Source organism: Oncorhynchus tshawytscha, unplaced genomic scaffold, assembly GCF_018296145.1.
Source record: "Oncorhynchus tshawytscha isolate Ot180627B unplaced genomic scaffold, Otsh_v2.0 Un_contig_2123_pilon_pilon, whole genome shotgun sequence".
Lineage (NCBI taxonomy): Eukaryota > Metazoa > Chordata > Actinopteri > Salmoniformes > Salmonidae > Oncorhynchus > Oncorhynchus tshawytscha.
Window position 1 is genome coordinate 90,001 of NW_024609368.1, and position 26,014 is coordinate 116,014.

General features: G+C 44.8%; 1 protein-coding gene across 1 annotated transcript in view; it reads left to right on the plus strand.

The window, feature by feature from the left end:
• LOC121844668 (repetin-like) overlaps window positions 1-8,706 on the plus strand; it is a gene marked incomplete at its 5' end in the record, with an annotated part of 77,227 nt that extends 68,521 nt beyond the window's left edge. The window contains 2 exons of the mRNA XM_042315018.1: window positions 7,283-7,475; window positions 8,084-8,706. Coding sequence (XP_042170952.1) covers window positions 7,283-7,475; window positions 8,084-8,706 — 816 coding nt within the window. The remainder of the gene's footprint in view (window positions 1-7,282; window positions 7,476-8,083) is intronic.
• Between the last annotated feature and the right edge of the window lie 17,308 nt (window positions 8,707-26,014).

Sequence of the window (26,014 nt, forward strand, 5' to 3'; positions counted from 1 at the left end):
CAGACAGCCCATCTCAGGGTGGGGACAGACAGCCCATCTCAGGGTGGGGACAGACAGTCCATCTCAGGGTGGGGACAGACAGCCCATCTCAGGGTGGGGACAGACAGTCCATCTCAGGGTGGGGACAGACAGCCCATCTCAGGGTGGGGACAGACAGCCCATCTCAGGGTGGGGACAGACAGCCCATCTCAGGGTGGGGACAGACAGCCCATCTCAGGGTGGGGACAGACAGCCCATCTCAGGGTGGGGACAGACAGCCCACAGCCCATCTCAGGGTGGGGACAGACAGCCCATCTCAGGGTGGGGACAGACAGCCCATCTCAGGGTGGGGACAGACAGCCCATCTCAGGGTGGGGACAGACAGCCCATCTCAGGGTGGGGACAGACAGCCCATCTCAGGGTGGGGACAGACAGCCCATCTCAGGGTGGGGACAGACAGCCCATCTCAGGGTGGGGACAGACAGCCCATCTCAGGGTGGGGACAGACAGCCCATCTCAGGGTCTCAGGGTGGGGACAGACAGCCCATCTCAGGGTGGGGACAGACAGCCCATCTCAGGGTGGGGACAGACAGCCCATCTCAGGGTGGGGACAGACAGCCCATCTCAGGGTGGGGACAGACAGCCCATCTCAGTATGGAGCAGCAGCTCACAATGCATGTAGACCTGTCATCTCATCATGGTTATTTTCTTTTCTTGTGACAGGTAGGCCTACATATGCTGCAGCGTAGCCTATGTTACAGTGATATAAAGACTGAATGCGCATCTAATTGACCCATCCCTCCATCTGGCTTTCAGAGGTCACCTTCTTTTTTTTTAATTGTAAAGATGATTTATGTTTTTATGGCAGCTGCAGAGATTTTAAACAGCCTGTCACTCGAATGTCGTTGATTTAAATGCAGGAAAAGCTAGAGTAGAACAGCTTGCTGGACAGAATTTTCTTAGCATTTCTTATACCAATAGATTACTCACAAAGAGCGACGTCAGCTATTTTTTGCTGAATGTTAAATACAGCAGCCAATAGAACTCACCGGTAGTTTGAAGGGAGAGCGAACGTACGATGGCAATAGGCTATAGCAGTTATTTATTTAGAAACATAACCATTCAATCTTCTTGAAGAGAAGTAAAAGCCGGTCTGCATCTTATTGTAGTCCTATCTAGTTGTAGTCCTATCTAGTTGTAGTCCTATCTAGTTGTAGTCATATATTATCATATTGTAGTCATATATTATCTTATTGCAGTCCTATATTATCTTATTGCAGTCCGATATTATTGTAGTCCTATATTATTGTAGACCTATATTATCTTATTGTAGTCCTATATTATTGTATTCCTATATTATTGTAGACCTATATTATATTACGAAAGGGTGTCTATATGAAAGGGTGTCTATATGAAAGGGTGTCTATATAAGTGTCTATATAAAGTGTCTATAAAGCACAGTATAATACAGTACAGTAATACAGTTCACACTTTAAAAAGATTAGCCTACTGGAGCGAGTTTTACTTATTTACCCAAGAGATCATATAGCTAGCTACATCAATGGGGTTTTGTGTTTTTCTGTCGTGCGTAATGGGTGGAAGCCTATATCATATATGTATTGGATAATGGTACAATCATTTGGGCTTTTTTGGGCCTGGGCTCATTAAATGTCTTTAATGTAGGGCTCATTAAATGTCTTTAATGTAGGGCTCATTAAATGTCTTTAATGTAGGGCTCATTAAATGCCTTTATTGTAGGGCTCATTAAATGTCTTTAATGTAGGGCTCATTAAATGTCTTAATGTAGGGCTCATTAAATGTCTTAATGTAGGGCTCATTAAATGTCTTTAATGTAGGGCTCATTAAATGTCTTTAATTAATGTAGGGCTCATTAAATGCCTTTATTGTAGGGCTCATTAAATGTCTTTAATGTAGGGCTCATTAAATGTCTTAATGTAGGGCTCATTAAATGTCTTAATGTAGGGCTCATTAAATGTCTTAATGTAGGGCTCATTAAATGTCTTTGATGTAGGGCTCATTAAATGTCTTAATGTAGGGCTCATTAAATGTCTTTGATGTAGGGCTCATTAAATGTCTTTAATTAATGTAGGGCTCTTTAAATGTCTTTCATGTAGGGCTCATCAAATGTCTTTAATGTAGGGCTCTTTAAATGTCTTTAATTAATGTAGGGCTCTTTAAATGTCTTTAATGTATGGCTCATCAAATGTCTTTAATGTAGAACTCTTTAAATGTCTTTAATTAATGTAGGGCTCTTTAAATGTCTTTAATGTAGGGCTCATTAAATGTCTTTAATGTAGGGCTCATCAAATGTCTTTAATGTAGAGCTCTTTAAATGTCTTTAATTAATGTAGGGCTCTTTAAATGTCTTTAATGTAGGGCTCATTAAATGTCTTTAATGTAGGGCTCATCAAATGTCTTTAATGTAGAGCTCTTTAAATGTCTTTAATGTATGGCTCATCAAATGTCTTTAATGTAGGGCTCTTTAAATGTCTTTAATTAATGTAGGGCTCTTTAAATGTCTTTGATGTATGGCTCATCAAATGTCTTTAATGTAGAGCTCTTTAAATGTCTTTAATGTATGGCTCATGAAATGTCTTTAATGTAGGGCTCATAAGGCTCAGGGAGCATCAGGTTTGAATTTTCGATCAAAGCTGTAATCAAATCCAGACACAGGCCTATGTACGGATACGCTTCATAATGCTTTTCTTACGGCCTTGGAGGGAAATACCAGGTTACCCGGGATGAAAGTGATTTGCCCTTGGGATGGAACATTTAAAAAATACAGGGAAAATATTCAACCCTGATAGGGATCTACATCGAACCCAAAGGGGTTCTACCTGGAACCAAAGGGGGTTCTACCTGGAACCAAGGGGTTCTACCTGGAACCAAAGGGGTTCTACCTGGAACCAAAGGGGTTCTACCTGGAACCAAGGGGTTCTACCTGGAACAAAGGGGTTCTACCTGGAACCAAAGGGGGGTTCTACCTGGAACCAAAGGGGTTCTACCTGGAACCAAGGGGGTTCTACCTGGAATCAAAGGGGTTCTACCTGGAACCAAAGGGGTTCTACCTGGGGGGTCTACCTGGAACCAACAGGGTTCTACCTGGAACCAAGGGGTTCTACCTGGAAACAAAACAGGTTCTTCAACGGGTTATCCTATAGGGACAGCCAAAGAACCCCTTTAGCTTCAAGATAGCATCATTTTTTCTAAGAGTGTAGCAAAGTCTGTGTACAGGGGTAGAATGAAGTCTAGTACTGTAATGATGAATGCAGAAAAGCTGCTTTAATCTTTATGAAATTAGAATCCAATCCCTCATAACTTTAACAATGTCTACATCAATATTGCCACAGCGCTGTTTAACATTTCACTGACTGATGCAGAGTTTGCAGTTTTGTCAGCCAAGCCGGGTCGGTGTTGAGCCGGTGCTAAAGCTGAGGTCAGCACACACACACACACACACACACACACACACACACACACACACACACACACACACACACACAGGCAGACAGGTCGAGGGATCTGTGGATAGATTCTACTGTATTTCAGTGGCGGTCTGAGCCACATCATTAGCATATAAACGTTGTTAATGACCTTGTCATTTACACAACTTAATTACAGCAGCCCTCTGCTACCAGAGTCCCTTCCACAGCACATCTCCCATATGAATTATACATCACTATGGTAAGACAGTGATATCAGACACTATGATGACACAGGGATATCACTATGGTAACACAGCGTTATCACTATGGTGACACAGGGATATCACTATGGTGATACAGGGACATCACTATGGTGACACAGGGATATCACTATGGTGATACAGGGACATCACTATGGTGACACAGGGATATCACTATGGTGATACAGGGACATCACTATGGTGACACAGGGATATCACTATGGTGATACAGGGATATCACTATGGTGACACAGGGATATCACCATGGTAACACAGGGATATCACTATGGTGACACAGGGATATCACTATGGTGACACAGGGATATCACTATGGTGACACAGGGATATCACTATGGTAATACAGGGATATCACTATGTTAAGGGCTCCCGGGTGAAGCAGCAGTCTAAGACACTGCATCTCAGTGCAAGAGGGGTCACTACAGTCCCTGGTTCAACTTCCGATTGCATCACATCCGGCCATGATTGGGAGTCCCATAGGGCGAGGCACAATTGGCCCAGCGTCGTCCGGATTTGGCCGGGGTAGGCCATCGTTGTCAATAAGAATTTGTTCTTAAAACCTCTCTGGGATATTCGGGACAGTAGCGTCCCACCTCAACAACAGCCAGTGAAAGTTGCAGGGTGACAAATTCAAAACAACAGAAATCTCATAATTAAAATTCCTCAAACATACAAGTATTTTACACCATTTTAAAGATAAACTTCTTCTAAATCCAGCCCCAGTGTCTGATTTCAAATAGGCTTTACGGCGAAAGCACCACAAACGACTATGTTAGGTCAGAGCCAAGTCATAGAAAAAAAGCAAATTTTCCAGCCAAAGAGAGGAGTCACAAAAAGCAGAAATACAGATAAAATGAATCACTAACCTTTGATGATCTTCATCAGAAGACACTCACAGGACTTCATGTTACACAATACATGTATGTTTTGTTTGACAAAGTTCATATGTATATCCAAAAATCTCAGTATACATTGACGCGTTATGTTCAGTAGTTCCAAAAACATCCGGTGATTTTGCAGAGAGCCACAACAATTTACAGAAATAATCATCATAAATGTTGACGAAAATACAAGTGTTAGGCATGGAACTTTAGATAAACTTGTCAGATTTCAAAAACAACTTTACAGAAAAAACACACCATGCAATAATCTGAGTACAGCGCTCAGACAATAAAACAGACAATAAAACAGCCAAACAGATATCCGAGTCAACATTAGTCAGAAATAGCATTATCAATATTCACTTACCTTTGATGATCTTCATCAGAATGCACTCCCAGGAATCCCAGTTCCACAATAAATGTTTGATTTGTTCGATAAAGTCCCTCATTTATGTCCAAATACCTCCTTGTTATTTTTGCGCGTTTAGTACACAATCCAAAATAACGACGCGCCGGGAAGTCCATGCGAAAGTTCAGACGAAAAGTTATATTACAGTTCGTAGAAACATGTCAAACGCAGTATAGAATCAATCTTTAGGATGTTTTTATCATAAATCTTCAATAATGTTCCAACCGGAGAATTCCTTTGTCTGTAGAAAACCAATGGAATGCGAGGTAACTCTCACGTGAACACGCGTCACGAGCTCATGGCACTCTGCCAGACACCTGGCTCAAACAGCCCTTATTCTCCCCCCCTTCACAGTAGAAGCATCAAGCAAGGTTCAAAGACTGTTGACATCTAGTGGAAGCCTTAGGAAGTGCAATATGACCAATATCCCACTCTATCTTCGATAGGCGTTGAAAAATTAGAAACCTCAGATTTCCCACTTCCTGGTTGGATTTCTTCTCAGGTTTTTGCCTGCCATATGAGTTCTGTTATACTCACAGACATCAGTCAAACAGTTTTAGAAACTTCAGAGTGTTTTCTATCCAAATCTACTAATTACATGCATATATTAGCAACTGGGCCTGAGTAGCAGGCAGTTTACTCTGGGCACCTTATTCATCCAAGCTACTCAATACTGCCCCCCAGTCTAATTAACTGACTTGCCTACTTAAATAAAGGTTAAATAAAATATAAAAATAAATGTTGACACAGGGATATCAGTATGGTGACACACAGATATCCCTATGGTAACACAGGGATATCAACCACGATGGTAACCCAATCATTTTTATTTTACCTTTATTTAACTAGGCAAGTCAGTTAAAGAACAAATTCTTATTTTCAATGACGGCCTAGGAACAGTGGGTAAACTGCCTTATTCAGGGGCAGAACGACAGATTTGTACCTTGTCAGCTCGGGGATTTGAACTTGCAACCTTTCGGCTCTAACCACTAGGCTACCCTGCCACCCCAATATCAGACACTACGGTAGCACATGGATATCACTATGGTAACACATGGATATCACTATGGTAACACATAAATCAAATAAATTTCTATAAATAACTGGGTGAGCATCTAAACGCATTTGAACTCTCTCAGTGCAATCAAAATCATTTTGACACAGATTGCGTTGACAAATCCATTTTTCTGTGAATAATGAAGAGTAAAACAACGTCCCGTCTCATGCCTCCCTCCCCAACAGGGATTAAAACGGCCTTACGAGCCCCGGAATAAGACATGAAGTCTGTATGTTGTTTTAATGAGACTGATTTACATGGTAATCCCTGGTAATAGACCAAAAGCCTTGGTGTTTTATTCAATAGTCACATGAGCTTATAGAACGCTTGAGAGCTCCCCTCCCTTATGTTGTCTGTCACAGACCCCCCCTTACGTTGTCTCTCACAGACCTCCCTTATGTTGTCTCTCACAGACCTCCCTTATGTTGTCTCTCACAGACCTCCCTTATGTTGTCTCTCACAGACCTCCCTTATGTTGTCTCTCACAGACCTCCCTTACGTTGTCTCTCACAGACCCCCCTTATGTTGTCTCTCACAGACCTCCCTTACAGACCTCCCCTTACATTGTCTCTCACAGACCCCCTTATGTTGTCTCTCACAGACCCCCTTATGTTGTCTCTCACAGACCCCCCCATTGTCTTATGTTGTCTCTCACAGACGTTGTCTCTCACAGACCCCCTTACATTGTCTCTCACAGACCCCCTTATGTTGTCTCTCCCTTATGTTGTCTCTCACAGACCCCCTTACGTTGTCTCTCACAGACCCCCTTACATTGTCTCTCACAGACCCCCTTATGTTGTCTCTCACAGACCCCCTTATGTTGTCTCTCACAGACCCCCTTATGTTGTCTCTCACAGACCCCCTTACATTGTCTCTCACAGACCCCCTTATGTTGTCTCTCACAGACCCCCTTATGTTGTCTCTCACAGACCCCCTTATGTTGTCTCTCACAGACCCCCTTATTGTCTCTCACAGACCCCCTTACATTGTCTCTACAGACCCCCTTTGTGTCTCACAGACCCCCTTATGTTGTCTCTCACAGACCCCCTTACGTTGTCTCTCACAGACCTCCCTTACGTTGTCTCTCACAGACCTCCCTTACATTGTCTCTCACAGACCCCTTATGTTGTCTCTCACAGACCCCCTTATGTTGTCTCTCACAGACCCCCTTACATTGTCTCACAGATCCCCCTTACATTGTCTCTCACAGACCCCCTTACGTTGTCTCACAGCGCTCACAGACAGAGACCCCCTCTACGTTGTCTCTCACAGCAGTGAAGGGCCCTACTCTACCACAGAGACAGAACACAGTGAAGGGCCCTACTCTACAACAGAGACAGAACACAGTGAAGGGCCCTACTCTACAACAGAGACAGAACACAGTGAAGGGCCCTACTCTACAACAGAGACAGAACACAGTGAAGGGCCCTACTCTACAACAGAGACAGAACACAGAGACAGAACACAGAGACAGACCCCCTCACGTTGTCTCTCACAGAGCTCAACACAGAGACAGAACACGATGATGGGCCCTACTCTACAACAGAGCTCAACACAGAGACAGAACACCATGATGGGCCCTACTCTACCACAGAGACAGTACACCATGATGGGCCAGAGAGAGAGAGAGAGAGAGAGAGAGAGAGAGAGAGAGAGAGAGAGAGAGAGAGAGAGAGAGAAAGAAAGAAAGAGAGGGAGGAGAGAGAGGAGAGAGAGAGAGAGAGAGAAAGAAAGAAAGAGAGGGAGAGAAAGAAAGAAAGAAAGAAAGAGAGAAAGAGAGAGAGAAAGAAAGAGAGAGAGAGAGAAAGAAAGAGAGAGAGAGAGAGAGAGAGAGGAGAGAGAGAGAGAGAGAGAGAGAGAGAGAGAGAGAGAGAGAGAGAGAGAGAGAGAGAGAGAGAGAGAGAGAGAGAGGGAGGAGAGAGAGAGAGAGAGAGAGACTACTCTACCAACAGAGACAGAACACCATGATGGGCCCTACTACCACAGAGCTACAACAGAGACAGAACACCATGATGGGCCCTACTCTACCACAGAGCTCAGCACAGAGACAGAACACCATGATGGGCCCTACTCTACCACAGAGCTCAACACAGAGACAGAACACCATGATGGGCCCTACTCTACCACAGAGCTCAACACAGAGACAGAACACCATGATGGGCCCTACTCTACCACAGAGCTCAACACAGAGACAGAACACCATGATGGGCCCTACTCTACCACAGAGCTCAACACAGAGACAGAACACCATGATGGGCCCTACTCTCCCACAGAGCTCAACAAGGAGACAGAACACCATGATGGGCCCTACTCTACCACAGAGCTCAACAAGGAGACAGAACACCATGATGGGCCCTACTCTCCCACAGAGCTCAACAAGGAGAGACAGAGGAGACAGAACACCATGATGGGCCCTACTCTACCACAGAGCTCAACAAGGAGACATAACCCCATGATGGGCCCTACTCTCCCACAGAGCTCAACAAGGAGACAGAACACCATGATGGGCCCTACTCTACCACAGAGCTCAACACAGAGACAGAACACCATGATGGGCCCTACTCTACCACAGAGCTCAACACAGAGACATAACCCCATGATGGGCCCTACTCTACCACAGAGCTCAACACAGAGACAGAACACCATGACACCATAATGACTACATGGACAGGGTTGAAGAAGTCTTATTGACTAAAGATCATTTCAAACAATTAGCAAATTTAGTGAACGGAGAAGCAACGCTGTTGTTTATTCTCTCTACTTGTCCAGTTGTGTACAATCTGTTAAAGCAGATGTTTTCCTGCTGGCTGAGTGATGTGGAGATGTGTTCTGACAGACACACACACAGAGTAGAGAAACAGACCATCTGACTGTTAACCACAACTTAATGAGAGACAGACAGCAGACAGGCGTAAATGACAGCTATAATATGGAAACGCGTGTGTGTGTGTGTGTGTGTGTGTGTGTGTGTGTGTGTGTGTGTGTGTGTGTGTGTGTGTGTGTGTGTGTGTGTGTGTGTGTGTGTGTGTGTGTGTGTGTGTGTGTGTGTGTGTGTGTGTGTGTGTGTTAATACAACATTAGCATTTCTAACGTCACTGAAAGAGGAGGAATGATACTCAGATTCCAACAACCTGTTGGTTGACTCACGTGGAGAAACCAGACTGCAAAATGATATTCAACTGAATTAAGAGGAGAAATATGGCTTTAACATCATGTCCAGCTAATGGCTTGGAACCGGGATTTTGTTTAACATAGTTTTAATCCAGATGTGGCCTCCGCTGGGGAGAAAGAGCTGTTCCTAAGAGTATATTATTAGTGTGAGTTATCAGCTGTATATTCCTCAGACAGAACTCAGACTGAGCTCAGAACTCTCAACTCACACAAAACTCAGAACTCAGACAGAACTCAGAACTCACACAGAACTCAGAACTCACAAAGAACTCAGAACTCACACAGAACTCAGAACTCACACATAACTCAGAACTCACACTGAGCTCAGAACTCACACAGAACTCACACAGAACTCACAACTCACACAGAACTCACAACTCACACAGAACTCACAACTCCCACAGAACTCCCACAGAACTCAGAACTCACACAGAACTCCGAACTCCCACAGAACTCCCACAGAACTCAGAACTCACACTGAGCTCAGAACTCACACAGAAGTCAGAACTCACACAGAATCCAGCACTCAGAACTCATCCAGTCTGTCCAAACTCTCTTTCCAAACTCTTTTTACTTTAGAGTGAGTGAGAGGCCTACTCTATCTCTTTCCTTTCTCTCTCTATCTAGCTCTCTCTCTCTCATGTAGTTGCCAATTTTGCCATTAACAGTGGGCACTCAGTTTCAGCATTCCCCCCCTCTCTGGTTTAGGTTTTACAGTTCTAATCAAAGGTTTAACATCCAATCTTCACCTTGCTGGAGAGAGAGAGAGAGAGAGAGAGAGAGAGAGAGAGAGAGAGAAAGAAAGAAAGAAAGAAAGAAAGAAAGAAAGAAAGAAAGAGAGAAAGAAAGAGAGAGAGGAAAGAAAGAGAGAGAGAGAGAGTCTTAAACATTGTAACCTTGCAGTAATAGAAGGAGTATTAACACCTGGCATCGATGGTTGTCAGTCACATTCAACCAACTGACAAGGTCATATGGGACCGCATCCCAAATGGCACCCTATTCTCTACAAAATGCACTACTTTTGACCTGGGCCAATAGGGGGAAAAGTAGTGCACTATATAGGGAAAGGGGTTCTATTTGGGATGCAAACAAAAGCACTTTACGGTGAAAATGGAGCCGACAAAAGTAACCCTTTCAACTTTCTGTAATGCTTTGTTCCATAATGAATGAATGGGAACATTGTACCTCTGCAACCAAACAACTCTCAGAGCATTTACCTGCTATTAAAGAAACTCTCACGACAATACGGGAATGGAATTTGCATAACTCTACATTGTAAAACAATTTGTTCCAAAAACGTACGGTTGAAGTCACAAGTTTACATACACTTAGATTGGAGTCATTAAAACTCATTTTTCAAGTTTTGGCAAGTCGGTTAGGACATCTACTTTGTGCATGACACAAGTCATTTTTCCAACAGTTGTTTACAGACAGATTGTGCCTTTAAACAGACTGTGCCTTTAAACAGACTGTGCCTTTAAACAGACTGTGCCTTTAAACAGACTGTGCCTTTAAACAGCTTGGAAAATTCCAGAACATGATGTCATGGCTTCTGATAGGCTAATTGACATCATTTGAGTAAATTGGTGGTGTACCTAAGATGTTTTTCAAGGCCTCGACCTTCAAACTCAGTGCCTCTTTGCTTGACCACATGGGAAAATCAAAAGAAATCAGTCAAGATCTCAGAAAAAGAATTGTAGACCTCCCCAAGTCTGGTTCATTCTTGGGAGCAATTTCCAAAAGCCTGAATGTACCACGTTCATCTGTACAAACAATAGTACGCAAGTATAAACACCGTGGGACCACACAGCCGTCATACCGCTCAGGAAGGAGACGCGTTCTGCTTTGCTGCAGGAGGGACTGGTGCACTTCACAAAATAGATGGCATCTTGAGGAAGGAAAATTATGTGGATATATTGAAGCAACATCTCAAGACATCAGTTTGTTTTTGTTTGTGTGTGTGAGAGAGGGAATGAGAAAGTGTGTGTGTGCGTGAATGAGAGCGGGTGTATGAAATGCATTTGTGAGCTTGCTCATGTTTGTGAGAAAGAGAATTGTAATAAGTTGCCTTAGAACAAGCATTTAGGTTTAGGGTTGTAGTTCTAGAAATACATATCTAGATAGAGATATGCTTGGTCGCAAATGGGTCTTCTAAATGGACAATGACCCCAAGCATACTTCCAAAGTTGTGGAAAAATGGCTTAAGGACAACAAAGTCAAGGTATTGGAGTGGCCATCACAAATCCCTGACATCAATCCTATGGAAAATTTGTCAGCAGAACTGAAAAGTGTGTGCGAGCAAGGAGGCCTACAAACCTGACTCAGTTAAACCAGCTCTGTCAGGAGGAGAATGGGCCAAAATTCACCCAACTTATTGTGGGAAGCTTGTGGAAGGCTACCTGAAACGTTTTACCCAAGTTAAACCATTTAAAGGCAATGCTACCAAATAATAATTGAGCGTATGTAAACTTCTGATCCACTGGGAATGTGATGAAAGAAATAAAAGCTGAAAGAAATAATTCTCTCTACTATTATTCTGACATTTCACATTCTTAAAATAAAGTGGTGATCCTAAAACAGGGAATTTATACTTTAAATCTTTTACGAGGATAAAATGTCAGGGATTTGTGAAAAACGGAGTTTAAATGTATTTGGCTAAGGTGTATGTAAACTTCCGACTTCAACTGAATTTTGAGGTAGGGGAGAGTGGGGCAAGTTGGGCCGTTTTTCACATTCAGCGAAATACATTGTTCTAATGTTAATTTTTATCTTTATTTAATAACCAGGTAGGCAACTGCGACCTGTCCAAGACAAACCATAGCAATAAGACATACAACAACACAGAGATACCAAGGCTGTCGAGTCTGCCAATAAGAATGTGGTGATTGACAGAGTCGAAAGCCTTGGCCAGGTCGATGAATACGGCTGCACAGTAAATGTCTCTTATCGATGGCGGTTATGTTGTCATTTAGGACCTTGAGCGTGGCTGAGGTGCACCCATGACCAGCTCTGAAACCTGATTGCATAGCGGAGAAGGTACGGTGGGATTCGAAATGGCCGGTAATCTGTTTGTTAACTTGGCTTTCGAAGACCTTAGAAAGACAGGGTAGAATAGATATAGGTCTGTAGCAGTTTGGGTCAAGAGTGTCTCCCCCTTTGAAGAGGGGGATGACCGATGCAGCTTTCCAATCGTTGGGGATCTCAGACAATACGAAAGAGAGGTTGAACAGGCTAGTAATAGGGGTTGCAACAATTTCGGCGGATCATTTTCAAAAGAAAGGGTCCAGATTGTCTAGCCCAGCTGATTTGTAGAAGTCCAGATTGTGCAGCTCTTTCAGAACATCAGCTACCTGGATTTGGGAGAAGGAGAAATGGGGAAGGCTTGGGCGAGTTGCTGTGGGGGGTGCAGGGCTTTTGACAGGGGTAGGGGTAGCCAGGTGGAAAGCATGGCCAGCCATAGAGAAATGCTTGTTGAAATTCTCAATTATAGTGGATTTATCGGTGGTGACAGTGTTTCCTAGCCTCAGAGCAGTGGGCAGCTGGGAGGAGGTGCTCTTATTCTCCATGGACTTTACAGTGTCCCAGAACTTTTTTGAGTTAGTACTATAGGATGCATAATTTCTGTTTGAAAAAGCTTGCCTTAGCTTTTCTAACTGCCTGTGCATATTTGTTCCTAACTACCCTGAAAAGTTGCATATCACGGGGGCTATTCGATGCTAATGCAGAACGCCACAGGATGTTTTTGTGCTGGTCAAGGGCAGACAGGTCCAGCTCCGCCCCTTTTCCTGCCCCCCTTTACCGTGCGTTTAAAAATAAACCATGAGTGTTTGACGGTAATTTAGATGTCTGTGGTTTTTCGTTCTCGCTGTTACTTTTTCACTATTATACTTTACATGAGTTATGTTACGGGTCTAGTTACCATCCCCCCCCCCATAGACTGCCGGGACAATGAGTTATGTTACGGGTCTAGTTACCATCCCCCATAGACTGCCGGGACAATGAGTTATGTTACGGGTCTAGTTACCATCCCCCATAGACTGCCGGGACAATGAGTTATGGGTCTAGTTACCATCCCCCCCATAGACTGCCGGGACAATGAGTTATGTTATGGGTCTCGTTACCATCCCCCCCATAGACTGCCGGGACAATGAGTTATGTTACGGGTCTCGTTACCATCCCCCCCCCCTCCATAGACTGTCGGGACAAAGGGATTCGGGAACAGTGAGATTGTCATCAAGCTTAGATTGTAGGATGGCTGGGGTGCTAAGCATGTCCCAGTTTAGGTCACCTAGTAGCACGGGCTCAGAAGATAGATGGGGGGGGGCAATCAATTCATATATGGTATTGAGGGCACATCTGGAGGCAGAGGGAGGTCTATAGCAAGAGGCAACAGTGAGAGACGTGTTTCTGGAAAAGGTGCATTTTTAGAAGTGGAAGCTCGAATTGTTTGGGTACGGACTTGGATAGTAACACAGAACTCTGCAGGCTATCTTTGCAGTGGATTGCAACATCGCCTCCTTTGGCAGTTCTATCTTGGCGGAAAATGTTATAGTTAGCGATGGAGATTTCAGGGTTTTTGGTGGTTTTCCTAAGCCAGGATTCAGACACGGCTAAGACATCCGGGGTGGCAGAATGTGCTAAAGCAGTGAGTAAAACAAACTTAGGGAGCAAGCTTCTAATGTTAACATGCATGAAACCAAGGCTATTACGGTTACAGAAGTCAACAAATGAGAGCACCTGGGGAGTAGGAGTGGAGCTAGGCACTGCAGGTCCTGGATTAACCTCCACATCACCAGAGGAACAGAGCTCCCACGGAACAGAGGAACAGAAGCTCCCACGCTGAGGTCTGTCCAACGCTGGTCCGACCAAGCTGACTCCACACTCCAAGACTGCTTCCATCACGTGGACTGGGAGATGTTTCGTATTGCGTCAGACAACAACATTGACGAATACGCTGATACGGTGTGCGAGTTCATTAGAACGTGCGTTGAAGACGTCGTTCCCATAGCAACGATTAAAACATTCCCTAACCAGAAACCGTGGATTGATGGCAGCATTCGTGTGAAACTGAAGGCACGAACCACTGCTTTTAATCAGGGCAAGGTGTCTGGTAACATGACTGAATACAAACAGTGCAGCTATTCCCTCCGCAAGGCTATCAAACAAGCTAAGCGCCAGTACAGAGACAAAGTAGAATCTCAATTCAACGGCTCAGACACAAGAGGTATGTGGCAGGGTCTACAGTCAATCACGGACTACAGGAAGAAACCCAGCCCAGTCACGGACCAGGATGTCTTGCTCCCAGGCAGACTAAATAACTTTTTGCCCGCTTTGAGGACAATACAGTGCCACTGACACGGCCTGCAACGGAAACATGCGGTCTCTCCTTCACTGCAGCCGAAGTGAGTAAGACATTTAAACGTGTTAACCCTCGCAAGGCTGCAGGCCCAGACGGCATCCCCAGCCGCGCCCTCAGAGCATGCGCAGACCAGCTGGCCGGTGTGTTTACGGACATATTCAATCAATCCCTATACCAGTCTGCTGTTCCCACATGCTTCAAGAGGGCCACCATTGTTCCTGTTCCCAAGAAAGCTAAGGTAACTGAGCTAAACGACTACCGCCCGTAGCACTCACATCCGTCATCATGAAGTGCTTTGAGAGACTAGTCAAGGACCATATCACCTCCACCCTACCTGACACCCTTGACCCACTCCAATTTGCTTACCGCCCAAATAGGTCCACAGACGATGCAATCTCAACCACACTGCACACTGCCTAACCCATCTGGACAAGAGGAATACCTATGTGAGAATGCTGTTCATCGACTACAGCTCGGCATTCAACACCATAGTACCCTCCAAGTCGTCATCAAGCTCGAGACCCTGGGTCTCGACCCCGCCCTGTGCAACTGGGTACTGGACTTCCTGACGGGCCGCCCCCAGGTGGTGAGGGTAGGCAACAACATCTCCTCCCCGCTGATCCTCAACACTGGGGCCCCACAAGGGTGCGTTCTGAGCCCTCTCCTGTACTCCCTGTTCACCCATGACTGCGTGGCCATGCACGCCTCCAACTCAATCATCAAGTTTGCGGACGACACAACAGTGGTAGGCTTGATCACCAACAACGACGAGACGGCCTACAGGGAGGAGGTGAGGGCCCTCGGAGTGTGGTGTCAGGAAAATAACCTCACACTCAACGTCAACAAAACTAAGGAGATGATTGTGGACTTCAGGAAACAGCAGAGGGAACACCCCCATCCACATCGATGGAACAGTAGTGGAGAGGTAGCAAGTTTTAAGTTCCTCGGCATACACATCACAGACAAACTGAATTGGTCCACTCACACAGACAGCATCGTGAGGAAGGCGCAGCAGCGCCTCTTCAACCTCAGGAGGCTGAAGAAATTCGGCTTGTCACCAAAAGCACTCACAAACTTCTACAGATGCACAATCGAGAGCATCCTGGCGGGCTGTATCACCGCCTGGTATGGCAACTGCACCGCCCTCAACCGTAAGGCTCTCCAGAGGGTAGTGAGGTCTGCACAACGCATCACCGGGGGCAAACTACCTGCCCTCCAGGACACCTACACCACCCGATGCTACAGGAAGGCCATAAAGATCATCAAGGACATCAACCACCCGAGCCACTGCCTGTTCACCCCGCTGCCATCCAGAAGGCGAGATCAGTACAGGTGCATCAAAGCTGGGACCGAGAGACTGAAAAACAGCTTCTATCTCAAGGCCATCAGACTGTTAAACAGCCACCACTAACATTGAGTGGCTACTGCCAACACACTGTCAATGACACTGACTCTACTCCAGCCACTTTAATCATGGGAATTGATGGGAAATGATGTAAATATATCACTAGCCACTTTAAACAATGCTACCTTATATAATGTTACTTACCCTACATTGTTCATCTCATATGCATACGTTGATACTGTACTCTATATCATCGACTGCATCCTTATGTAATACATGTATCACTAGCCACTTTAACTATGCCACTTGGTTTACATACTTATCTCATATGTATATACTGTACTCGATATCATCTACTGTATCTTGCCTATGCTGCTCTGTACCATCACTCATTCATATATCCTTATGTACATATTCTTTATCCCCTTACACTGTGTATGACAGTAGTTTTTTTTGGAATTGTTAGTTAGATTACTTGCTCGTTATTACTGCATTGTCGGAACTAGAAGCACAAGCATTTCGCTACACTCGCATTAACATCTGCTAACCATGTGTATGTGACAAATAAAATTTGATTTGATTTGATTTGATTTGATTTGACAGAGGAGAAGTAGGATAAGGGTATGGCTAAAGGCTATATGAAGTGGCCGTCTAGCACGTTCGGAACAGAGAGTAAAAGGAGCAGGTTTCTGGGCACGATAACATAGATTCAAGGCATAGTGTACAGACAAAGGTAAGGTAGGATGTGAGTACATTGGAGATAAACCTAGGCATTGAGTAATGATGAGAGAGATATAGTCTCTAGAGACGTTAAATCCAGGTGATGTCATCGCATATGTAGGAGGTGGAACAACATGGTTGGTTAAGGCATATTGAGCAGGGCTAGAGGCTCTACAGTGAAATAAGACAGTAATCACTAACCAGGACAGTAATGGATGAGGCATATTGATATTAGAGAGAGGCATGCATAGCCAAGTGAACATATGGGTCCAGTGAGTGGTTGGGCTGGCAGGAGACATGGTGATTCAGACAGTTAGCAGGCCGGGGCTAAACAAGCTAGCAGTTAGTAGGCCTACTGGGGCAAGCAAGCTAGCAGTTAACAGACTGGTGCTAGCAAGTTAGCCTTTGGGGGACGTCGCGATGGGGGTAAGTCTGTTTTTGCCTCTTCGTGCGGTGACGTCAATAAACCAGCCGTGGAATTAGTAGGGTTCCAAGTAGCTCTAGGTAGCTAGTAGGCCGCGGTTAGCAGAATGGGCCTTCAGCGCCGTCGCGCCAGAGGGGCCTGTTGGAATCCTTGGGAAGATTATGCCGGTATTCCAGTCGTAGAGGATCGGCGGGGTTCCGTGCCCCGTACCGGCAGTGTTAGGGGTCCGGATATTGTAGCCCAGGAGTGTGCTTCGGTGGTAGCACAGGAACCCTGGCCGGGCTAGCTTCAGGCTAATTGGTGCTTGCTCCGGGATGGAAACGCTAGCCAGGAGTAGTCACCCGGGATTGCGGTTAGCTAGTTGCAAAGATCCAGATGAAAATGTTCAGTTTGCGGTAGGAATCCGGGGATATGGTGAAAAAATAATAATAATAATGGGTCCGTTATGCTCTGGTTTGAGTCACGTGTTCGAACTGGCGAGAGTGTTCCGAGCTAAAGGTTAGCTGATGACCGCTAGCAGTGGTTAGCTGATGACCGCTAGCAGTGGTTAGCTGATGACCGCTAGCAGTGGTTAGCTGACTGATAGCTGGTAGCTAGTTAGCTTCAGTTGAGGGATTCCAGTTCAGTGGTAAATAGATACTTTTTTTTAAAAGCAGATCCACGCGACATTGGGTGAGGCGGGTTGCAGGAGAGTATTTAGAAGTTGAGGTTTAGGAAAATATGATAAAAAGATATGTGAAGAAAAAGATGTAGAAAGATAAATATACAAGGGACACGGCAAGACAAAGACGTCTGACTGCTACGCCATCTTGGCATCATAGGTTCAGGACCTCATATTGAATCTGATAGAGACCCCAATCTTAAAGGATCAGATCAAATTGTATTAGTCACATGCGCCAAATACAACAGGTGAAAACCGTACAGTGAAATGCTTACTTCCCTAACCAACAATGCAGTTTCAATAAAAATACAGATAAGAATAATAAATAAAATAAAGAGCAGCAGTAAAATAACAATAGTGAGACTATATGCAGGGTATTACGGTACAGTCAATGTGGAGGATATATACAGGGTATTACGGTACAGAGTCAATGTGGAGGATATATACAGGGTATTACGGTACAGAGTCAATGTGGAGGATATATGCAGGGTATTACGGTACAGAGTCAATGTGGAGGTACAGGATATACGGTCAATGTGGAGGATATATACATTACGGTACAGAGTCAATGTGGAGGAGGATATATACAGGGAGTTACGGTACAGAGTCAATGTGGAGGATATATATACAGGGTATTACGGTACAGAGTCAATGTGGAGGATATATACAGGGTATTACGGTACAGAGTCAATGTGGAGGATATATACAGGGTATTACGGTACAGAGTCAATGTGGAGGCTATATACAGGGTATTACGGTACAGAGTCAATGTGGAGGATATATACAGGGTATTACGGTACAGAGTCAATGTGGAGGATATATACAGGGTATTACGGTACAGAGTCAATGTGGAGGCTATATACAGGGTGTTACGGTACAGAGTCAATGTGGAGGATATATACAGGGTGTTACGGTACAGTCAATGTGGAGGCTATATACAGGGTGTTACGGTACAGTCAATGTGGAGGCTATATACAGGGTGTTACGGTACAGAGTCAATGTGGAGGATATATACAGGGTATTACGGTACAGTTAATGTGGAGGCTATATACAGGGTATTACGGTACAGTCAATGTGGAGGATATATACAGGGTATTACGGTACAGTCAATGTGGAGGATATATACAGTGTGTTACGGTACAGAGTCAATGTGGAGGATATATACAGGGTATTACGGTACAGAGTCAATGTGGAGGATATATACAGGGTATTACGGTACAGTCAATGTGGAGGCTATATACAGGGTGTTACGGTACAGAGTCAATGTGGAGGATATATACAGGGTGTTACGGTACAGTCAATGTGGAGGATATATACAGGGTGTTACGGTACAGTTAATGTGGAGGCTATATACAGGGTGTTACGGTACAGTCAATGTGGAGGATATATACAGGGTATTACGGTACAGTCAATGTGGAGGCTATATACAGGGTATTACGGTACAGTCAATGTGGAGGATATATACAGGGTGTTACGGTACAGTCAATGTGGAGGATATATACAGGCTGTTACGGTACAGTCAATGTGGAGGCTATATACAGGGTATTACGGTACAGTCAATGTGGAGGATATATACAGGGTATTACGGTACAGTCAATGTGGAGGATATATACAGGGTATTACGGTACAGAGTCAATGTGGAGGATATATACAGGGTGTTACGGTACAGAGTCAATGTGGAGCTATATACTGGGGTACCGGTACAGAGTCAATGTGGAGGCTATATACAGGGTGTTACGGTACTGAGTCAATGTGCGGGGGCATCGGTTAGTTGAGGTAATTGAAGTAATATGTAAATGTAGGTAGAGTTATTTCAGTGACTATGAATAGATGATAACAGAGAGAAGCAGTGGTGTAAAAGATGGGGGCAAATGTAAATAGTCTGGGTAGCCGTTTAATTAGGTGTTCAGGAGTCTTATGGCTTGGGGTTAGAAGCTGCTTAGAAGCCTCTTGGTCCTAAACTTGGCGCTCCGGTAACGCTTGCCGTGCAGTAGCTGAGAAAACCGTCTATGACTAGGTTGGCTGGAGTCTGACAATTTTTAGGGCCTTCCTCTGACATCGCCTGGTATAGAGGTCCTGGAAAGCAGGAAGCTTGGCCCCAGTGATGTACTGGGCCGTTTGCACTACCCTCTGTAGCGCCTTGCGGTCGGAGGCCAAGAGGTTGCCATAACAGGCAGTGATGTAACCAGTCAGGATGCTCTCAATTGTGCAGCTGTAGAACCTTTTAAGGATAAGAGGGCCCGTGCCAAATCTACACAAGTATCATGAAACAACAGAATAAATTAACTTGACTTGGTGAGAATCTGTTTATTGGACTTAACTATATTAACACTTTTTCCATGTGGTTTCTCCCTTCAAAAACTCCATGAAATGGTTTCCTAGAAACAAGAGTGGTTTAACTTACCCCTTCTGCTCACCTTACCCCTTCTGCTCACCTTACCCCTTCTGCTCACCTTACCCCTTCTGCTCACCTTACCCCTTCTGCTCACCTTACCCCTTCTGCTCAACTTACCCCTTCTGCTCACCTTACCCCTTCTGCTCACCTTACCCCTTCTGCTCACCTTACCCCTTCTGCTCAACTTACCCCTTCTGCTCAACTTACCCCTTCTGCTCAACTTACCCCTTCTGCTCAACTTACCCCTTCTGCTCAACTTACCCCTTCTGCTCAACTTACCCCTTCTGCTCAACCTACCCCTCTCTCCGTGTTGATACAGTCAATCCGCATAGGGTCTAAATATCACATTTATTTATAAAGCCCTTCGTACATCAGCTGATATCTCAAACTGTTGTACAGAAACCCAGCTTAAAACCCCGAACAGCAAGGAAAAACTCCCTAGAAAGGCCAGAACCTAGGAGGAAACCTAGAGAACAACCAGGCTGAGGGGGTGGCCAGTCCTCTTCTGGCTGTACCGGGTAGAGAGGAACCAGGCTATGAGGGGGTGGCCAGTCCTCTTCTGGCTGTGCCGGGTAGAGAGGAACCAGGCTATGAGGGGTGGCCAGTCCTCTTCTGGCTGTGCCGGGTAGAGAGGAACCAGGCTATGAGGGGTGGCCAGTCCTCTTCTGGCTGTGCCGGGTAGAGAGGAACCAGGCTATGAGGGGTGGCCAGTCCTCTTCTGCCTGTGCTGGGTGGAGATTATAACAGAACATTGCCAAGACGTTCAAATGTTCATAGATGACCAGCAGGGTCAAATAATAATAATCACAGTAGTTGTCGAGGGTGCGACAGGTCAGCACCTCAGGAGTAAATGTCAGTTGGTTTTCATAGCCGATCATTCAGAGTATCTCTACCACTCCTGCTGTCTCTAGAGAGTTGAAAACAGCAGGTATGGGACAGGTAGCACGTCCGGTGAACAGGTCAGGGTTCCATAGCCGCAGGCAGAACAGTTGAAACTGGAGCAGCAGCACGGCAAGGTGGACTGGGGACAACAAGGAGTCATCAGGCCAGGTAGTCCTGAGGCATGGTCCTAGGGCTCAGGTCCTCTGAGAGAGAGAGAGAAATAGAGAGAGCATACTTAAATTTACACAGGACACCGAATAAGACAGGAGAAATACTCCACATATAACAGACTCACCCTAGCCCACCGACACATAAATTACTGCAGCATAAATACTGGAGGCTGAGACAGGAGGGGTCGGGAGACACTGGGGTCTGGCCCCGTCCGACGATAACCCTGGACAGGGCCAAACAGGCAGGATATAACCCCACCCACTTTGCCAAAGCACAGCCCCCACACGACTAGAGGGATATCTTCAACCACCAACTTACCATCCTGAGACAAGGCCGAGTATAGCCCACAAAGATCTCCGCCACGGCACAACCCAAGGGGGGTGGCAACCTAGACAGGGGGGGCAACGCAGACAGGAAGATCACGTCAGTGACTCAACCCACTCAAGTGATGCACCCCTCCTAGGGACGGCATGGAAGAGCACCAGTATACCAGTGACTCGGCCCCTGTAATAGGGTTAGAGGCAGAGAATCCCACTGGAGAGAGAGGAACCGGCCAGGCAGAGACAGCAAGGGCAGATCGTTGCTCCAGAGCCTTTCCGTTCACCTTCCCACTCCTGGGCCAGACTACACTCAATCATATGACCCACTGAAGAGATGAGTCTTCAATAAAGACTTAAAGGTTGAGACAGAGTCTGTGTCTCTCACATGGGTAGGCAGACCATTCCATAAAAATGGAGCTCCATAGGAGAAAGCCCTGCCTCCAGCTGTTTGCTTAGAAATTCTTGGGACAATTAGGAGGCCTGCGTCTTGTGACCGTATCGTACATGTAGGTATGTACGGCAGGACCAAATCAGAACGATTTGTAGGAGCAAGCCCATGTAATGCTTTGTAGGTTAGCAGTAAAACCTTGAAATCAGCCCTTGCCTTGACAGGAAGCCAGTGTAGAGAGGCTAGCACTGGAGTAATATGATCACATTTTTGGTTCTAGTCAAGATTCTAGCAGCCGTATTTAGCACCAACTGAAGTTTATTTTGTGCTTTATCCGGGTAGCCGGAAAGTAGAGCATTGCAGTAGTCTAACTTAGAAGTGACAAAAGCATGGATACATTTTTCTGCATCATTTTTGGACAGAAGGTTTCTGATTTTTGCAATGTTAAGTAGATGGAAAAAAGCTGTCCTTGAAACAGTCTTGATATATTTGTCAAAAGAGAGATCAGGGTCCAGAGTAACGCCGATGTCCTTCAGTTTTATTTGAGACGACTGTACCACCATCAAGATGAATTGTCAGATTCAACAGAAGATCTCTTTGTTTCTTGGGACCTAGAACAAGCATCTCTGTTTTGTCCGAGTTGAAGGAAGGCATTGAGTTGCTGCGCAACAGCTTTTTCAAACATTTCTGAGAGGAATGGGAGATTTGATATAGGCCGATAGATTTTTTTTTTTCCTGTGTCAAGGTTTGGCTTTTTCAAGAGAGGCTTTATTACTGCCACTTTTAGTGCGTTTGGTACACACCTGGTGGATAGAGAGCCGTTTATTATGTTCAACATAGGAGGGCCAAGCACAGGAAGCAGCTCTTTCAGTAGTTTAGTTGGAATAGGGTCCAGTATGCAGCTTGAAGGTTGAGGCCATGATTATTTTCATCATTGTGTCAAGAGATATAGTACTAAAACACTTGAGTGTCTCCCTTGATCCTAGGTCCTGGCAGAGTTGTGCAGACTCAGGACAACTGAGCTTAGGAGGAATAGGCAGATTTAAAGAGGAGTCTGTAATTTGCTTTCTAATGATCATGATCTTTTCCTCAAAGAAGTTCATGAATTTATCACTGCTAAAGTGAAAGTCATCCTCTCTTGGGGAATGCTGCTTTTTAGTTAGCTTTGCAACAGTATCAAAAATATATTTAGGATTGTTCTTATTTTCCTCAATTAAGGTGGAAAAATAGGATGACCGAGCAGCAGTAAGGGCTCTTCGATACTGCACAGTACTGTCTTTCCAAGCTAGTCGGAAGACTTCCAGTTTCGTGTGGCGCCATTTCAATTTTCTGGAAGCTTGTTTCAGAGCTCGGGTATTTTCTGTATACCAGGGAGCTAGTTTCTTATGACAAATGTTTTTAGTTTTTAGGGGTGCAACTGCATCTAGAGTATTGCGCAAGGTTAAATTGAGTTCCTCAGTTAGGTGGTTAACTGATTTTTGTACTCTGATGTCCTTGGGTAGGTGGAGGGACGTCCTTTGGGTTGTACCTGAGGTCATGTTACTAGATTCTTTCATTTCCTGATAATTAATCCTGGACTGCCTGTGTTCCAAATGGCACCTTATTCCTTAGTGCCCTACTTCTGAACAGGTCATATAGGGCTCTGGTAAAAAGTAGTGCACTATATAGTGAATAGGTGCCCTTATTCTGACCAGGACCTATATAACTCTGGTAAAAATATTTTTAAAAAGTAGTGCACTATATAGGGAATATGGTGTTATGTGGGACGTACACTCTGTCAACATGTCAAACTAGGATTTGAGACGAGGTGGAGGGAGGATGCACCACAGAGTAAATACAGTTGATTTGTTGGGCTCTCGCCAAAATGTAGATTTTAGTTTGGGACTTGTGAGAGTTGGGAATAGACAGGCCCTGGGCCATCAGAAAGTGTCTATTTAATTGGTTCAGAGAGTTTGTTTTTATATCTAACTCTGTAACTATTGTTTACAGAATGCCAGGAACTTCAGCACCATGGACAGCACAACTCTCTCTCTCTCTCTCTCTCCTAAAGAACAGCTACATGGACAGCACAACCTCTCTCTCTCCTAAAGAACAGCTACATGGACAGCACAACCTCTCTCTCTCCTAAAGAACAGCAACATGGACAGCTCTCTCTCTCTGTCTGTCTCTCTCTCTGTGTCTCTCTCTGTGTCTCTCTGTGTCTCTCTCTGTGTCTCTGTCTGTCTCTCTGTCTGTCTCTCTCTCTCTCTCTCTCTCTCTCTCTCTCTCTCTCTCTCTCTCTCTCTCTCCCAAAGAACAGCACAATGGACAGCTCAGCTCACTGTAGCCTCATTCTGGACAGGGACAATGTCAAATCTTCATACTTTATAATTGAAATACTTGCTGTGCAACCAAAAGTTTTTGAAGGAATCTGTATCTCTTCCCTACAAAGTAGCCTTGTCTGAGCCAGAACGGCCCACAGGGCAGGAATCTATCTCCTGTTTTTGAAGAGTGAGTCTACAGTCCATTTGGAAAATATTCAGACCCCTTCACATTTTTACATATTTTGTTATGTGGCAGACTTATTATAAAATGTCTGTGTTTTTCCCCCTCATCAATCTACACACAATATCCCATAATGACAAAATAAAAACTGCAATTTAGACATTTTTGCCCCCCAAAAATATTTACATAAGTATTCAGACCCTTTACTCAGTACTTCGTTGAAGCACCTTTGGCAGCGATTACAGCCTCGAGTCTTCTTGGGTATGACGCTACAAGCTTGGCACACCTGTATTTGGGAAGTGCTGTGTGATTAGGGTCGTTGCCCTGTTGGAAGGTGAAACTTCACACCAGTCTGAAGTAATGAGCGCTCGGGAGCAGGTTTTCATCAAGGATCTCTTTGTATTTTGCTCCAATCATCCATCCCTCTATCCTGACTAGTCTCCCAGTACCTGCCGCTGAAAAATGTCCCCACAGCATGATTCTGCCTCCACCATGCTTCACCGTAAAGATGGTATTGGTCAGGTGATGAGCAGTGCCTGGTTCCCTCCAGATGTGATGCTTGAATTCAATCTTGGTTTCATCAGACCAGAGAATCTTGTTGCTCATGGTCTGAGAGTCCTTTACGTGCTTTTGCATGTGCCTTCGGGCTGTCATGTGCCTTTTACGGAGGAGTGGCTTCCGTCTGGCCACTCTACCATAAAGGCCTAATTGGTGGAGTGCTGCAGAGATGGTTGTCCTTCTGGAAGGTTCTCCCATCTCCACAGAGGAACTCTTGAGCTCTGTCAAGACACTTCTCCCCCGATTGCTCAGTTTGGTCTGGCGACCAGCTCTAAGAGTCTTGGTGGTTCTAAACTTCTTCCATTGAACAATGATGGAGTCCATTGTTTTCTTGGGGACCTTTAATGCTGCAGAAATGTTTTGGTATCGGTCCCCAGATCTGTGCCTCGACACAATCCTGTCTCGGAGCTCTATGGACAATTGCTTCGACCTCATGTCTTGGTTTTTGCTCTGACATGCACTGTCAACTGTGGGACCTTACATATTCCAGTGTGTATCTTTTCAAATGATGTCCAATCAATTTAATTAACCACAGGTGGACTCCAATCAAATTAGAGAAACATCTCAAGGATGATCAATGGAAACAGGATGTAACTGAGCTCAATGTCGAGTGTCATAGCAAAGGGTCTGAATATTTATGTAAATGAGGTATTAATGGTTTTAATTTTTAATACATTTTCAAAAATGTATAAAAATCTTTTTTCTATGTTTTTACTTTGGGTTATCGTGTGTAGATTGATGAGGGAAAACATGCATTTAGTCCATTTTACAATAAGGCTGTAACGTGACAAAATGTCTGAATCCTTTCTTTATGCCCGGTATTTCCTGTTTGTGTAGTGTGAGACAGCTGTTCCAGCACAACCCCCTGGACATGACGCTAGTCTATCACGTGGCCTTCACTACAAACCCTAGAACAAAACCAAGGCCACTGACAATAGATTAACATCTTCAGGAACAGAGAGCAGTGAAGACTAAAAACGTTTGGAGACATATTTATGCTATTCCAACCCAAGAATAAACTTTCGACTTTTTAAAAAGAAAAAAACTGAAATAATATAGAAATACCTGATACCCAGTGTCATAAAA